Source organism: Symphodus melops (assembly GCF_947650265.1).
Source record: "Symphodus melops genome assembly, chromosome: 5".
NCBI lineage: Eukaryota > Metazoa > Chordata > Actinopteri > Labriformes > Labridae > Symphodus > Symphodus melops.
Window position 1 is genome coordinate 18,972,093 of NC_136695.1, and position 15,961 is coordinate 18,988,053.

Consider the following 15,961-nt stretch of genomic DNA (forward strand, 5'->3'; position numbering starts at 1 on the left):
CTTCTTCCTCCCTCCTCCGCTCTGTCACCCCTCTATAAAGACTCCCACTGATGGACTTGAACCTTCTCGCCGAGCCACATTCTGCTCATCGTTGTTTTTTTCTTTTCCCCCTCCTATGCTCCACGTGAAGAAGAGACCAATTAGAGTCTGTCTCCTTTCTTTCTTCCACTCCGTTGTTCTCTTCCTCCTCTCCATATGTCTGCACTTAGACCCTCTTGGGTCACTAATTAAAACGCTTTACTTCTTTAGTCTTTACTCCACTTTTTCCACCTGTTCACACAACTTTTCCTTCTGCTTTCTTATTAATTTTTTTTTTTAGGTTCCACCTGTCTGCTCTAGCCTGTCTCAATACCCATACTTTTCATCAGTCTTCTTCTATCCTCCACTTCGATGCCCGCTAATGTCACTCCATCACTCTCACTCCTTCCCTCCATTTGTCACACATTTCTCCCATCATTTATTTCCATCTGCTTCATCCTATCACTCCGTTATAAATCATACAAAGTCGTATGATCCGACTCTCTCTTACATCCTCCTCTTGTCTTTTCTTCCTCCATATTGGCTTGTTCATGGCTAACTCTTTATCCAGCTGCTGACAGGAAGTCAGGATTCGCAGTCTGGAGGAGCATGCATTATGCAAGTCTTCTGTTCTAATGATGCTGTCTTGTCCAGAGTTGTTGGTATGCCTAAAGCCGGTCAACCTTGACTGGAGACGCGGTTGTGCATGCACGTCTGCACAAGCCAGCTCATGCCAGTGTATCTGTAGTGTGCAGAGGGATAGTGAAAAACAGAGGGAGTCGAGTTTATTTTACCCCCCCCCCCGAGTGGTCTTAATTAGCGTATGACGAATAGTTGTACTGTATTAAAAATGGGTTGTTTTATCTTATTTTTGTATAAACATTTTAAACCCTGAAAACCTTTGATTTGCAACCCTGTGTAATTATTTTGTATAATATTGATGATCTATCCATCTGCTGTAACCATCCGCATTCCTCCAGGCACAAAGGAATTATGGGAAACCTGTCATCTGTCATCTTTCTCTCTCTATCTCGGATTAATCACCACCTCCCTATCCCCTTTAGTCATGCATCACTTTGTGTAATCGTTACGTCAAATATTAATGTAATTGTTGTTTTCCTTCCAGGTTAACAGCAGGAGATCTGTCCGTCCAGGTGAATCTGAATGACTACCTGGACATTTACTGTCCATACTACTCAAACATGGGGACTGTTGGCAACGGGGAGCCAGAGACATTGGCCCTCTACCTGGTTGCAGAGGCGTCCTTTCAGGGCTGTGTGGAGACCAGACGGGCCATCAAGCGTTGGGAGTGTAACACCCCTTACGCTCCGTTTGGACCAGTTCGCTTCTCGGAGAAGATACAAAGGTTCACGCCCTTTTCACTGGGGTTTGAGTTTCTACCAGGGCGACACTACTACTACAGCTGTGAGTACAGGATGTGTGCATGTCTGTGTGTGCAGTCATAGTTATAAAGTAGTAATATGAAGTGATAATAACCCAAAAGCGGATGGGTGCCAATAGCCTAGTGGTTATGTTGCGCGCCCCATGAATGGAGGCTAAAGTCCTCATCGCAGCGGCCGTGGGTCGGAATCAAACCTGGACCCTTTGCTGCACGTCATTCCCCTCTCTCTCCTCCCAACATTTCCTGTCTGTCTTAAGCTGTCCTGTCTAGTAAAGGCAAAAAAACCCCCAAAAAAACACAGAAAGAGTCATAATTTTGCTAGAATCCTCCTCCTTCAGTACACTGCCTGGCCTCCTTCACCAAAACATTAGTGGACTGAGTTGTGAGAGTGTCTTACTATGTATGTAGGACAATTTTAATTCCTTTTTTTTTTTAATTTTTTTTTTAAATTACTTACAAAAAAGGAAGTCAAGTTTGGTTGTTCCAAACATGACACGTTCCAATAGTTGGTTTTGTCAAACCAGTGATCAAATTCCTAAAGATGTTCTCTTGACTCTAAAATAACAAGAATAAAGCAACTTTTTTTCTTGAGGAGCTGAAAATCCTCTCCTTTGGTAACCCCTGACCAAAGGAGTTAAACAGTAATAACCCAGTTGATTGAAATTATAAGGATTTATTATTGATGAAGTCAATCTCAGATAGACTTTGTGTCGTTTCGTTTCTAATCAAAAATGGAGAAAAAAAAATCAATAATGTTTTTTTAATTGGCAGAAAATTATTATTTTAAGTGAATAAAGTCAAAGGTGCCACAAAATAGAAAATATAATAATAGCTCTTATCTTTTCGCTTTCATCCTGTTTTACATAAACTGACAAATAGTTCCTTATCAAGAATATTTGCCCTTGAAATTGTAAAGTATTCTGTTTGTTTCTAACATGCTGTTTAATCGCTTTGTCTGGCATATACCCAATGAGTTTCAAGCATTAAAATAAACTTAAAAAAAAAAAAAAAATGTTGATCCGAATTAGTCTAATTTACTTTTGTAGCTCAAAAAGAGACATCTAAATGATGTTCAGTGTTTTATAACTGGGTCAAAACTCCTCACAGGAGCTCACAATGTGTGTGGACAGCTATGCTGGAGGAAGATGTGTCCAGCTTGCTCTAAATTTTTAAGGGAAGAAAAGTTGAGAGCAGCTTCAGGCATTATATTTTTATGAATCGTCACGTGTTGGCAAACTGCTGCTTATAGATTTAACATTTTCTATAAGTTCCAGCTAATGACAATAATTGCATGTTTTTATGAAATCTGTAGGTTGTTTTATTATCATTCCACTCTCCTGTGCTCTTTTTACATCTCTTATTTACTTCTATCTTGTGCAAGAAGAAAATGGAGGGGCAGAGACAGAAGATAGCTTAGCCCCTGTTAAATCAGTTTACTTCTTTTTTTACAACTCAAGACGGGGCAACGTGAAACAAGGCAGCGAATGAAAGAGTCAAGGGAAAGCACGTTATGAAAGGGTTACAACAAAGAGAGAGAGCGAAGGAGCCACAAATTGTAGGAGGAAGAAATGAAGATCAATAAGCAACAGCAAGGAGGGAAAGAAAAGAAGGCAAGGGGAGGGGCAGACGGAGGTAGAGAAGCGTGGAGGAGTGACGGAGAGAGAGAAAGAGCAAAAGATGGACACAGTCTGACAGTACAGGAAGAGGGGAAGGGGGGTTGATGAGAGGAATCTATTGAAAGAAAAGGCAGAGCAACAAAAGGGATGGATGAGACGAAGGGAAAGAAAGAATCTTTACATAAATTACTGTTTCAGTTCGAGGGACAATGGAGTATTGTGAGGGCATGAGAGAGTGGTTTTTACACACACGCTAACACACATGTATTTATGTACACACACAAACACACACTGGGCTATTGTGGCTGCTCAGGCCCGTCCAGAGAAAAGCAACAATGGGTTCCCCCCTCTTGGTGGAGCCACATCGGGAGCAGAGTGATTGTGTGTGTTTTGTCCACATCAAAGATAAGGCATAAAGTTGGTCTAAATGTCTGGCCCTGGGATCTGTGCAGTGAATGGACCCGCAGCACTAGAGAGAGAATAATGGCATTAGAACAGTACAATAGTATTAGAAACACTAATGGCATTAGTTTGTTCAGCTCCTCTCTGTGGCTCCCACAGACTATGATGCTGACAGCACACTGTGGCCTGGTCTCTGCCCCACTGCTGCTCCATGTGTGGATCCCCACAAACAGGAAACACCTTCACTTCCTCTGACAGTCAGCTGATTTTTACAGGGAAACATGGCGTTGTTTCCATGATGACCATAAGCGCTCAACTCAGTAATTTTCATCAAATTTTCTTATCAAATTTTCATCATGGAAATTTGTGAGCCATCCTTACTGCTTGACAATACAAAAAGATCCTGCCACAAGTTAATGAAACCCAAGAAAACCAAGTTTATAACAGATACAGGGCATTCAGAGAACCACTAAAAAAAAAAAAAAAACGAAAAGCAATCCTGAATATACAGGAATTATAGGATAACAATGTTATGTCTTAAGATGGGAAAATAGCGATAGCACGACAACTGCCAAACAGATGTCTATTTGTAGTACCAGTTTACATTTCCATTGTTGTATTTTCTTTTGGAATTGGCTAGGGGTCTAAATTCACAGCATTCCTCCAAATAAAATATATATAAAATATATATATATATAATAATATAATATTGTAGTGTGTTTTGTTTTTTTTTTTCATTTTTAATCATTACTTTTAGCAAATATTTTCTCAAGACTTTGGATATGAAAATGTTGTCGATAAAAACAAATATTGCACAAAATAAGTCTGGTACATCACTGAAAAGTGTCTGTGTAAGATCACTGGAGTTTCAAGTTGCAGCATCATATTGGATTGAATTGGGCCATGATGTCACCTATATTTCTAATATTTGACCACAGGGAAATCCCAATTCTGTTTTGCGAAGGCCAAACATCCGAAAAGGTTTTTATAAAAAAAAAATAATAATAATAAATAAAGTCAGAATTTAGTTTTGATTTTCTGTCATCCAAGCTCCAAAAAAGTCAGTGAGCCGACCTTGGGTAAGATTTGATATGTTGGTTACTTTGTGTGATTTGTGGAGTTTCTACATTTGCTCGTGAATTTCATGTTTTGGTGCAAACACCTCTAAGTTACTTTGTGTTTATTTATTCTTCTGTATCTCCAAATCTGACATATCCAAACATTGAAGACATTTTCCTTATTTTCTAATGTTTTGTCCTTCTGCGATGAGCCCTCTCATAGATAGTGCCTTATCACAACACCCTGGCGCTGTATTCTCTTCTGTTCAGATGAAATTTGAGATACAAAGTGAGACAGACCGTCTGCGATCATGTACTCAGCTTGAGTGGAGGGCCCCTGTTGAGTAAGCAGCTGTTTGTGAATAACTCTAATATAAAGCCTTTAAACTACTGTTTCTGGGCAGATTTGTTTTATTAAAGCAATACTGCAGTGACAGGTAATAAAGCTGATGTTTGCCTGTTTTCCCATGTGAGCTGTGATCAGTATTGATATCAGAGCAACTGCAGACGTTTATGGCTACAATCTCCATTTTGTGTTTTATTGTTTTTATTTAGTTGTGCAGATAAGTGTGATATATCAGTGCCTGTGACACAGGGATATGATGTAATTCGTTACGCTCATGTATTGCATGAGGCAATGAGGTGATAGAACGAGAAAACAACCGCTGTCCTTGTCATGAAAGTTCTTCAGAAGTAACTGGAGAGTCCTCAAAAAGTAGATTAGATGGAAGATTTCATTCAGTCGATACACATTTCTCTTTTATTTGACAAGTTGGCATAATGCAGCATTTTTAAACCTTTCTCTTTTTGTTCTTTCCAGCTCTGCCCACAGATGAAGGCCCTCCCCTGCCATGTATGAAGTTACGTGTCACTGTGTGCTGCGAGCCTAGTGAGTACACTCATCTTTTCATCTGTTCTTCCTTTCATGCTTCCCTTCTTTTTCACACTGAGAAACTCCTCTCTCTGCCTCTCTCATGTCTACTATCAAGGCCATGTAGCATGATGTTTAGGCTGCTTTCATCCTCCCTATTATTCCCTCTGTTTTCTTCTCTTCTTTTTGAACTACTCACTGCATTAACCTTTTACTTTTCTCAATGAAACTAATGTTATCATCTCCATGGTTGCATTATCTAAAGCCTTGAGATTAACTAGCCAATTTCCTCTAACATAAGCACGCATAGCTCCAAAAAAAAAAAAAAAGCCTGACATTGGTCTTGCTGCTTTCAAGACCAGTTTGTAAGATGTGCAAATGAAGTGCTCCTGAAAGTGGTAATCATTTCTGCCCTCCTAGTTAAAGTAGCATCACAAAAAGACATTTATACTGGGAACTTGAGGTGAATTGTGTCCATATTTTAAAAGACAACAACATATTTGTTAAGCACTGGGCTACCTTTGTTCATCAGCTAATGCTAGCAGTCAAGCACTTCCCAGAATTCATTGTGTTAGCTAACATTACCTAAACTATTAAGTACAGTATGTTAACTTGTCATGTGTTTTAAGCTAAAATAATGTTAGCTCAGAATATGTCCCTTTCCTCATGTATTCTGTAAAACTACCAAAATAACTTTTGCCACTTCCAAGCTAACGCTAGCACTGTCTACAGTATGGTGGTTGTACGTGTTTTACCCTTGCTAACTGGTTATCCATTGTGTTGTATTGTCTTGTAATATGACTCGGTTCTCTTCACCCATCTTTAATAGGGGTATTGTTGACAATGGGCTCAATCTAAACCAATAAGAAGCTGGAAAATGTCAGTTTTACAATAGTACGTTATTTGAGCTTTCATCCCTTTCCAACAGAGGAAAAGGCCTCTATATGAGTATGGTCAAATGGTTTTAGGTTTTTCAAAGGAAAAGTTTCCTCTAAAGTACATCTCTTGCCTTCCTTCACCCCTCTCTCAATTCTCTATTCTCATTTTATAACCTCCTTGTCTCCCTCATTCTCTCATTCTCCCACTCTCCATCTCCCTGTCCCACTGTGAAATTCCCAGCGTTGATCTAATCCAGAGTGCGCCTGGAGTAATGTTAGTCTTCCAGTCCAGTGAGCTGCCCATTCCGGTTGGGAATGTTGCCCACTCACTGTGGGAATCCCTGTACAGTTGTTAGTGTTTGCGTGTGTGCGTGTGTGTGTGCGTGTGTGTGTGCGCGCCTTTCTCCATCTTTGACCGTTTTTGTCTGTTTCTTTTCGCACTGCATGTTTTTGTGCGTTTGTGCATGAGTCTATGGACCTTTCTGGAGGTTGCATTTATACAAGTGTGTGTTCGTGTGACCTCATGTGCGTGTCTGAGACGTCTGTCCCAGTTCCCATCCCAGTGCTGTCTGCAGGGGGGCTCGTCATGCCATCCCAGGCTGAACGAACAGACGCAGAAAAACTGGTTGTGAGGATGTGTGTGAGACCCATTCATCAAATTCCTTCATGTCTTCTAACAAACACCTCCCGTCATAGCTGCCTTGTTTCAATTTATAGTATAAAGTGGAGAGAAAACATATTTTTTTAAATGAAACCAAAAAGTGCCCCATCCGTCTCAAATGAATTCCTAAATGCCATCGCTGTTCCGGCCCGAGACGGAGACTAATTTGCTGCACTATTACCACAGTGAAGGCTGATGGCTTTTTTTATATGTTAATTATCCTGCTGTCATTAATTAGAAAAACCGCAGATAGTTGCTCAGTGAAGAAATGCAAATGTCATCTTGACCTTCCGACAGAATTCCCTGATCAGCCCATCGAATCCAGAGATGATCAGAATATCTAAAATCACCTGGACGATTTTAGACTGTAGACATGCACACACTTATCTTTACAATTAAAGCCCATTAGCTCACATAAGCAACGCTTCTACCTACAAAAGCACACATCTTTCGATCTACTGGCCCCTTTTCTTGTCTTTTTTAAATCTCCCTCTCATCCTGTTCTTTAACCAAAACTAATCCCGACTAAATTTGAGGATCTCCCTGTCCATGTCTTTTCCCCCCAACCAAACCCCACTACTGTTTTTTCTCTCTTCCTTTTTTAGTCTTCTGTCATTCTTGAAGTGGCACTAATCCTCCCCTTCTCTCTGTCTCCTCAGCTCTCTCCTCCCTTCCTCATTTTTTATGATCTTTCGCTACTGGAGCAAGACTAATCTAGGTGCCATCCACAGCACTACTCGCACTTTTCCTCCTCCCCCTGACTCCTCCACCTTTCCTGTGTCATTTCTGTCTCCTTCGTTGCATCTGCATATCTACAATACGGTTTATTCACCTCTCTCCTGTTTTTCCGCTCCATCTCTGTCTTGCGCATGCTGTGCAGCGAGTGCGTTGAGATGAGGATACACAAGGCCGTAGAGAGAAGTGAGGGAATGAGATGGATGAGGTGAGGGAGGAGATGAAGGAGAGTTGGAGGGTCTTCCTCTCTGTCTCTCTCTCTTTCTCTCTCTGTCTCTGTCTCTCTCTTTCTCTCTCTCTCTCTCTCTCTCTCTCTCTCTCTCTCTCTCTCTCTCTCTCTCTCTGTCTTTCTGTCTATTAGTGGCGGTTTACCACAGCTGCTGTTGTGTTGTTCCCTGTGGTAACACCTCACATACTCTTTAGTTCCTTCCTGCTCAGGTTGCCTTTTATCTGACAGGTAGCATGGCAGCAGGGTCAGTGTCTATGAGTTGGTGCGTGTGGCCGTAGGTGATGGCAGCCTCTCTTGTCCTTCAGCTGCATCTCCTCTCATGTCTCAACTTCGAAACATATACCTCCCACCCCAAGTTTTTTTTTTTTTCCCCCACAGAAGAAGCCCATGTGATTAAAGGTTGCTCCATGAGGGGATGCCCTGTTGTAGTCTTTGAAATTAATTACCGGCACACACACACACACACACACACCTTTTGTCACACTGGTCTGTGACAGTGAAAGGGTCCGTCAGGTACGCTGTCATTGCTCCAAGGTCAGCCACAACCAGCCAGTCCCACAGTCTCCTCTCCAGGGTGGGAAAATGTGTGTTCATCGCCTTAATTTAACACAAGAACACAATAAAACCAGGCAGGACCGACTCATCTGCACAGGAAGCTCCTGATGTCGTCTTGTTTGTGTATCTTTTGCTCCGACTTTGCATGTTTCTGCATCCTGGTTGTAACTTGGATCATAGTAAAGACTGTTTTGGTTTTCTGGGTTCTGGTTCTCCTTTTTTTTCCATTGTGATTTGATGTGTATTTGAACATACCACTGTCGAGATCCATGCCAGAGATAAAGCTTAGTGGAAAGGTGTTGCATCAGAAAACAAGACTCTGAATTGGCATCAATAGACGGGTGTCACATGAAATCTCCGACGCCCTGTCTGCAGCCCTCTGTGCATCTTCCACCGTCTCGCGTCGCCTCTCTCTCTCTCCATACTTACCTTTCTTTTTTGTTTTGTTTTCGTGGCTGCAACTTCTCCCTAAAAACTCCTCCTGTTGTGTTTATCTCTCTCGTTCTCCTTGTTGCTCTGCCTCCTCGCCATTTCTCTTTTGCAGCCGTCCCACTGTGAGAAACCATTACAGACCAACTTCACTCTCTCTCTCTCTCTCTCTCTAATTGATTCTTTTCCTCTCTTCGTCTCCCTTCCCTCCTTTCTGTCGTTCTCCTGCTGTGAGCAGTCCATTGCATTCATTTCAGTTTGCAGAGCTTCAACATTTCCCCAGTTTCTTTTTTTCTTTTTTTCTGCGATTTTCTTTCTTTTCTTTTTTTTGGGGGGGGGGGTTCTTACATCGCTGCTCTCTACCCCACCCCACCCCACCCCACCCTCTCCTAAATACCTTTGTACCCTCTGAACTCGAGACACACAAGGAGAGAACTCAAAAACAGGCACACACACATTTTGCTTTCCAAAACTAAGCGATTCGTAGTGTTTGGTTTGAGTACCCGATCCCAAACGAAACACTACGAATCTGTCTTTAACCGCTTACGTCAAATATTTTATGATAGCTTTTTGTTGTGCGCAAATTCTGTTTAATTTTTATTTGAACGCTAATACTCAAGGTTTGTTTAGCGTTAGCTCCTGCTTGTTTAAAATGGCGGCATGAGTGGAGAGGTGGGATGGTGGAACAGTGTCAGTCTCTGCAGTGGGGCGTTCTTCCGACTGGAGACGCACACACACATACGCTGGCACAAGCACACACACACACACACACACACACACACATTTAGCCATGGTTGTGCATGTGCAGTCACACATGCTGCATGTGTCTGGCTGCAATGCAGAGACGACGGAATTGCATTTTTTATTTATTTTATTTTTACAGTCACACCACCATCGACGCCATTTTGTGGCGGAGCTCACCATGACCAAAAATTATGATGCTGCCTCAATCTGGTGACCTCAATGTTCAGTTTTGTTTTTTTTTCTTTAATGGCTTTTTAAAAGCAGATCAAAACACACAAATCACACACAGTCGGGTAAACACAAGGTATTCAACGAGAGCACATTTAAGTTTCCTAGTGCCGCGTCGTGTTACAGAAATACTTTTTGATACTGTTAATTAAAGTGTTTATCGTCGACCAAAAAGAAAAGAATTCTGATTCAAATTTTTTTTGTAATAATGTTATCAGGAAGTTATTTTCATGAGGATGTTTGCAGCCCCTAAAATGTCCTGAACATGCAAAAATTTAATTAAAGAATAAATGTGAATACGATACAAAAGTGATACAACCTGAAATTAATTCAAATATCCTTTTTTTATTATGATTAAATCATGTTATTGTTTATGTTAATTAAGTTAAAAGGCTGAATTGAAAACATCATATACCTATTCTCATTTTTTATAATTTTTTTCTGGCTTCAAAAGGACGGCAGATTATTAGAAAATATTCTTTGGTCATAAAAATGGTCCTAAATGTGGGCTGATAACATAAACACAACTTGTTTCAATTGAGAAACTCTTTTGCTAATAAACACAGCGTGACGTTTCCTGCTCTTTTGTGCACATATGTGGAACCTATTTCCAAACAATAGTACGATTATTTTTCTGTTTGCTTTGATTTCTTTGCCCCCAAACAATGACGGTAACATCCTCACAGACTCACACAGGCGTGCACAGCCGCTCAGAGAGAGGCCTGGGCCCAGCATGCTATTTAATGCTTCGTTAACCCCTCGATGGTCGTTAGTTGTACATATCCTGGGAGTAATTTAGTCTGTCTGTCAGGGCGACATGTTGCAGCGCAGGACCTGTAGGTACAAGATGGATCTTACAGGCAAACACTGTGTTTCACACTAAGCCTTTATTTAATAAATCCTTTCCCCCTCTGCTGTGTGAGTCTGCAACAGATGAGCACAGAGTGTCCCATTTCCTCTCCCGTAATCTCAGTCAATCACTGCGGGATGTGGATAGCTGCTAGTTTTCCCGCAAACAACACACACACTTTGTCTTGATGTGTGCACGCTTGTGTACGTGTGTGCGGGAGCCTGTGGGGTTGTGTCAGGGTGGGTTCAAGGCCCTAAACTGGTTTAATAACAGGTACAAACGTACCTTGTTGTTTCTGAGGGGTTTTAGCCGTTTCCACTTAAAAGCTTCGCTACCTTTTCCACATCTCATCACCCCCTCCCCTATCCCTCCATCCTGCAGTCCCTCCATCCTTCCCTCCATTATTTCCTTTTAGTCCGCCCCCTGCTGAGAAAGTGACGCCCAGACACAAACACCCCCCTATTCCGTCTCTTTCTCTTTCCCTCCCTGTTTCTCTCTGTCTGACCTTGTTTCAATCCATCCAACCTTCTTTTTCTTTCCGCCAAACTTTCTCACTCGAGTCTCCGCTGCCGTTCCTTTCATCTTCTGTCCACTTCTTGGTTTCGCTCTGTCGTTTTGAATTTTCTCCCGTGTTTTTCCCCTTCTTTTTCATTTCCTGTATCGCCTCTGTATAATCTCGATCATTCTTACCCCTCCTAATTTCCATAACACTATCTTTTCCTGTTGCTGTGCTTCTCAAGCTCTTTTTTTTCACCGACCTTTAAGAGAATTTGCATAGGGGACATATTTAGGGTTGCACAGCCAGTCAGTACTCATTTTTCATGGCGTTAGGCTTTGAGTAATGGTTAATACCTCCCCCTGGTCATTTGTCTGTTTCTGGCTTCTTTTGTTCCACAGAGCAGCAGCCTTATGAGAAAGTTAAGCATGCAGAAATGACTAATCAGCAACTTGTTTCTTTGCCTCAACTTTATCTAAGTCTGCTTTCTTCTCTCTTTTTTTTTTTTTTTTTTTTTGCAGCATCGGAGGGTTCAAAACAAATACAAGGTGAGATGAAGCAATATAAACCCAATTTTTTCTAAGGCAACATTTTGCCTTAAGTATATACAGAATCATATGCAGCATCCTTTTTTTGTCTGTGTAAAGGAAAAGTTCAAATGTTGCTCACAAAAGCAGGTTTGTGGCCCAAAAACATGAAAATGAGAGATGAGCGAACACATGAAGTCTTATGTTTAGGTTTTGTTACTGAGCCTCAGCAAAAGGTATGTTCTGTCACTAGACGAAGTTTATTGAATCTTGAATGAAATTAAACTAATTAGCCAGAGAAAATTGTTGAATGAATAATGCTTATGGACAGAGTGCTACATTGGGGAAAAAAAAAACTTTCATGGAAAGTTTTTCTGCAAGATTTTGGAGTGTTTTTAAATCCCTGCAGGAATTTACGTTTTGCATGTAAAGTTCTACTACAGCTACGTCCTCTGAAAACCTTGAACAACTCTAAAGATTCCATTCAATCAATGACATTTTCATTTATATAGCCTTAAAGAATAAAAATCTCATCCCTAAATGGATGCTGGATCCGAAACCACAACTAGGTAAAAAGAAGCAAACGAGATCCACACACCAAGAAGCTCCCGTGTCAAGGATTTATTGGCAAGTGATGTTTTGAGCCTAAAATGACAACAAGATTGATATCTCATCAGAGGACATGGACTCAACTTAAAGCACCATAAGTGAATAATGGTGTCAAAATAGAGCAGAAAAAAATGTACTAGAGGCAGAAACTAAACAGAACCAGACTCAGGTGGACAGACATCTACTGCTTAGAAAATGGCGACTTTGAGCTGCAGCTTTCGGATATTTATTTTTTTTTAAAGCGCAGATCCAAAATTACATAAAAAGTGGCCTGGATCAAAAAGTTTCAAGATTGTGAACATGCTTTAGTGTATCTGATACACAACATTTCATTCACAGTTTCCTCTCTCTTGTTCAGAAACCAAACCTTCGAGAAGCGCCTGCTCACTGACGACGGCTTCTCCTCCACTACTCCTCTTCTTCCTCCTCCTGCTGATCACCTGATGATCTGGACCTTCCTCACCACTGCTGACCTCACCCCTGTCCTCCCTCTGATTGGGAGACACTACTCAGACTACATGATGCAATCTACGCTCAGATAGTGACTGGCATGAAGCGATCAATGCAAAGCTATAGCTGATGACAGACATCATCATCACCCTGTGGATGTCTTTTCCAGTTAAATTCCTCCAAGAATCAGGTGTTTGTTTGTTTTTTTTTAACCAGACCTGGACCATGGATACTCAGGGACAAACATGTCTAATCACAGTGATTCATTCCTTGTTATTTTCCTCTCCCAAATGTTGTGCAAGTAGTAGAGATGCATATTACACATGAGGTGGAGCTATTCACGAGACTCATATCTGAGTCTGATGTCAGAAGAACAGAACAAAGATCCTATCAGGACAAATTTCTCTCCCTCTTTTCATCATTTTACATTTCTTTTATTTTCATATTTTCTTCTTTTAAACACCAGCCTCATGTTTTTAAAGTGGCCAAATATCACATGCTGCTGTAATGATTGGCTCAGGGTTGGGTTCAGTCTCTTTTTTGTAACATACATTTATTACTTTGTTTAAAAAACAATCTCTTAAAAATTAAAGTGTTAAACTTAGCCTTTTGTTAGTTTTAAGATTTTGGCATTTGGGAGGAAACATTTGAACATTCTGGAAAAGTCCAGCAGGGATGCTGCGCCCCCTACTGGGATTGAACTGGTTGAACTGGTATTGGACTGGGTTGTAAACTGGACACTAGATTCTGGTGCTGTGTGGTAACTGTATGGACCTTTGACTGTGTGTGTGGATCCCCTGTTGTTCTGCCTTCCCTCTCCTGTCTCACTCTGCTTCAGACTAAAGCACAGAGCAGGAGCTTGTCTCGCCCCACTGTACATGCTGTGGACCACTGAGGAGGTTAAGTGGCGGATGCTGAAAAAACAACAGATGTGTCGAAAAGCACACAAGCTGTTTGTTTATTTTTTATTGTTGTTGTGTTTTCTTCTGTTTAGTTTTTTTCTTCTTCTTTTTTTAATGCAAGATCATTCATCTGGTAAATTGTGCAAAATGAAATCTGTTAATTACATGATTAAATGTTTTAGTAAGAAGTCATCTCTGAAATGAAAGTGAAAAACAGTCTGTTAAAAGAGTTTCTTGCTGCACAAACTTTGGTTTACTTTCTGTAGTCATGTTTTTTTTTTTGTTTTATTTACAGTACGCTTTGCTGCAATGTAGTTACACATGTCAAATGAATGACGGGTAGAATTAATTTTATTATTCCCAGATAATTTTTTTTCAAGAAGCAACGCAAGATGAATTAATTATTAATTAAATTAAATGAAAATATATATTGATTATTTTCCAGATTTACAAAATAAAATTTGTCTATTTTTTCATTGACATTATAACAAGATTATATAAAAGAAATACATGATTATCTCTTTAAATATTTTTGTGAAAATCTTTAACTCCAAAGCACAAAATTAACTTCATTAAAAACTACATTGTGAGCACTTAATATGATTTTTTTCTGAACAACATGCTGTGCTAAAAAACACACTAATCACGCTGTCTTTTTTTTATTGTTGTTTCTGTAAATCAGTGTGGAAAAAAAACCAGTTTGAATATTTGTGAAAGAATATTAATGTTGTAGAATTATATAGACCCGTGCATCTAGCTTTTTGTTTTTCATTTCTTTACGTATGTGTGTTTTCTGCTTTCACATTTTCGTGAAGAATGTCGCTTCTTCTGTGAAGAGCCAACTGCAATCTGAGCCTTTTTTTTTTTTTACACGGCGAGTCGACAAAATAAATATGATCCCCTTTAAATGTGTCAAGTCAATTCTTATTAAACTCTTTACTTTATTGATATCTTGGGTAAACCGCATGTCTCAGTGATGTCACACACACACGACTATATTTGCAGTACACACACATGCGCTACAATACACGGGAGCATAAAGATAAGGACACTTGAGGGACTTACAATGACCTTGCGGTGTAAGAGGCCAGTATAATGTGAGTGACCTGCTGGGATATTGAGCACAGTTTTTATCTCTGGTCCTGATAACACTCAGATAACTAATAGACTGCTTCTGCAGTATAAATAGACCCTGAAGCGTTATTGCCAATACATCGACCCTGCACGAGTAGTAACTGTATTTATTTTCAGTAAATGCAGAGCAAGGGGACATGGCTTTTATTTGATGAATAGTAGCCTAGTATACATCTAAATAAGCTGCAAATGCAGTTCCCCCTCTGTAGGCTGTGGTGTAGAGCCTCTTGTGATGCTACAGTAGGAAGGCAATTTCCTGGATAATGGGGCTAATGCTCTTATTTCATGCTTTATGATCCTTTCTGATGACATGTTTGTCACTGTGGAGGCATGTTATGAGCTGCCTTTTATTTTGACCTTCATGTAGAAAATATCCTTAGCCTGTGTTTTCGTTCACTTGCTATTGTGAGTGATGAAGTAAGCATACTCAAATCAGCGGAGAGATGGGACACTTTTAGCCCGCAGTAAATTGCAGAGGCAGTAAAGCCAGCCTGTGTCCGTGTTGTTTTCTACGGTTGCACAGACCAAAGCTTTTATGTCATAGTCTGATAACAAGCTACTATTTTTTTTTTAATTAAACATAGGACATGTGTGAATAATCATATCAAACACAGACATATTTTGCAGAGTTTCTTTGTATTTAGTTGATGTTTTGAAGGAGAAGTCTGCTATGCGACGGTGTACTAAAGCTGGATCTGAACTCTCACTCCAAAATAAACTTCATAATTATGGACGGATGCTGCCATAGTATATAAATTTGGAAGATCACATATATCCCACGTCAAAGCACCCTCAGAGAATTTCTGAGAGCAACTGTGATCATAAAAAGGTTCTGGAAAGACAAATTTAGTTTTTAACTATCTGTCTTATAATTTAAATAAAATACTCATTATTGCACATCCAGATTACACCACTGACACAGTAATTACACTGTATTACATTTCACCACAGCCAATCTTGTTTCCACAAGTTGGTCTCTATATCTAATTGGACCTCGGCTATGGCTTAGATTGCCAGTGTTGATTACATCCTCCGAAATATAAAACTCCACCTACTAAAAGAAGCAAATGTTGCTTATATTGTGTTATTGCCAAAGCTTGGAGGAAAAAGGATATTATTAAAAGGACACACTCATCCTTTAAGGGTTTTGAAAAATATACTGAGTAA

General features: G+C 40.1%; 1 protein-coding gene across 1 annotated transcript in view; it reads left to right on the plus strand.

Moving 5' to 3' along the window:
- Positions 1-14,567, plus strand: part of efna4 (ephrin A4) — a 33,372-nt gene extending 18,805 nt beyond the window's left edge. The window contains exons 2-5 of the mRNA XM_079344278.1: positions 1,145-1,443; positions 5,317-5,385; positions 11,694-11,720; positions 12,667-14,567. Of these exons, the coding sequence (XP_079200404.1) occupies positions 1,145-1,443; positions 5,317-5,385; positions 11,694-11,720; positions 12,667-12,752 (481 nt within the window). The 3' untranslated portion in view covers positions 12,753-14,567. The remainder of the gene's footprint in view (positions 1-1,144; positions 1,444-5,316; positions 5,386-11,693; positions 11,721-12,666) is intronic.
- Positions 14,568-15,961: the final 1,394 nt, after the last annotated feature.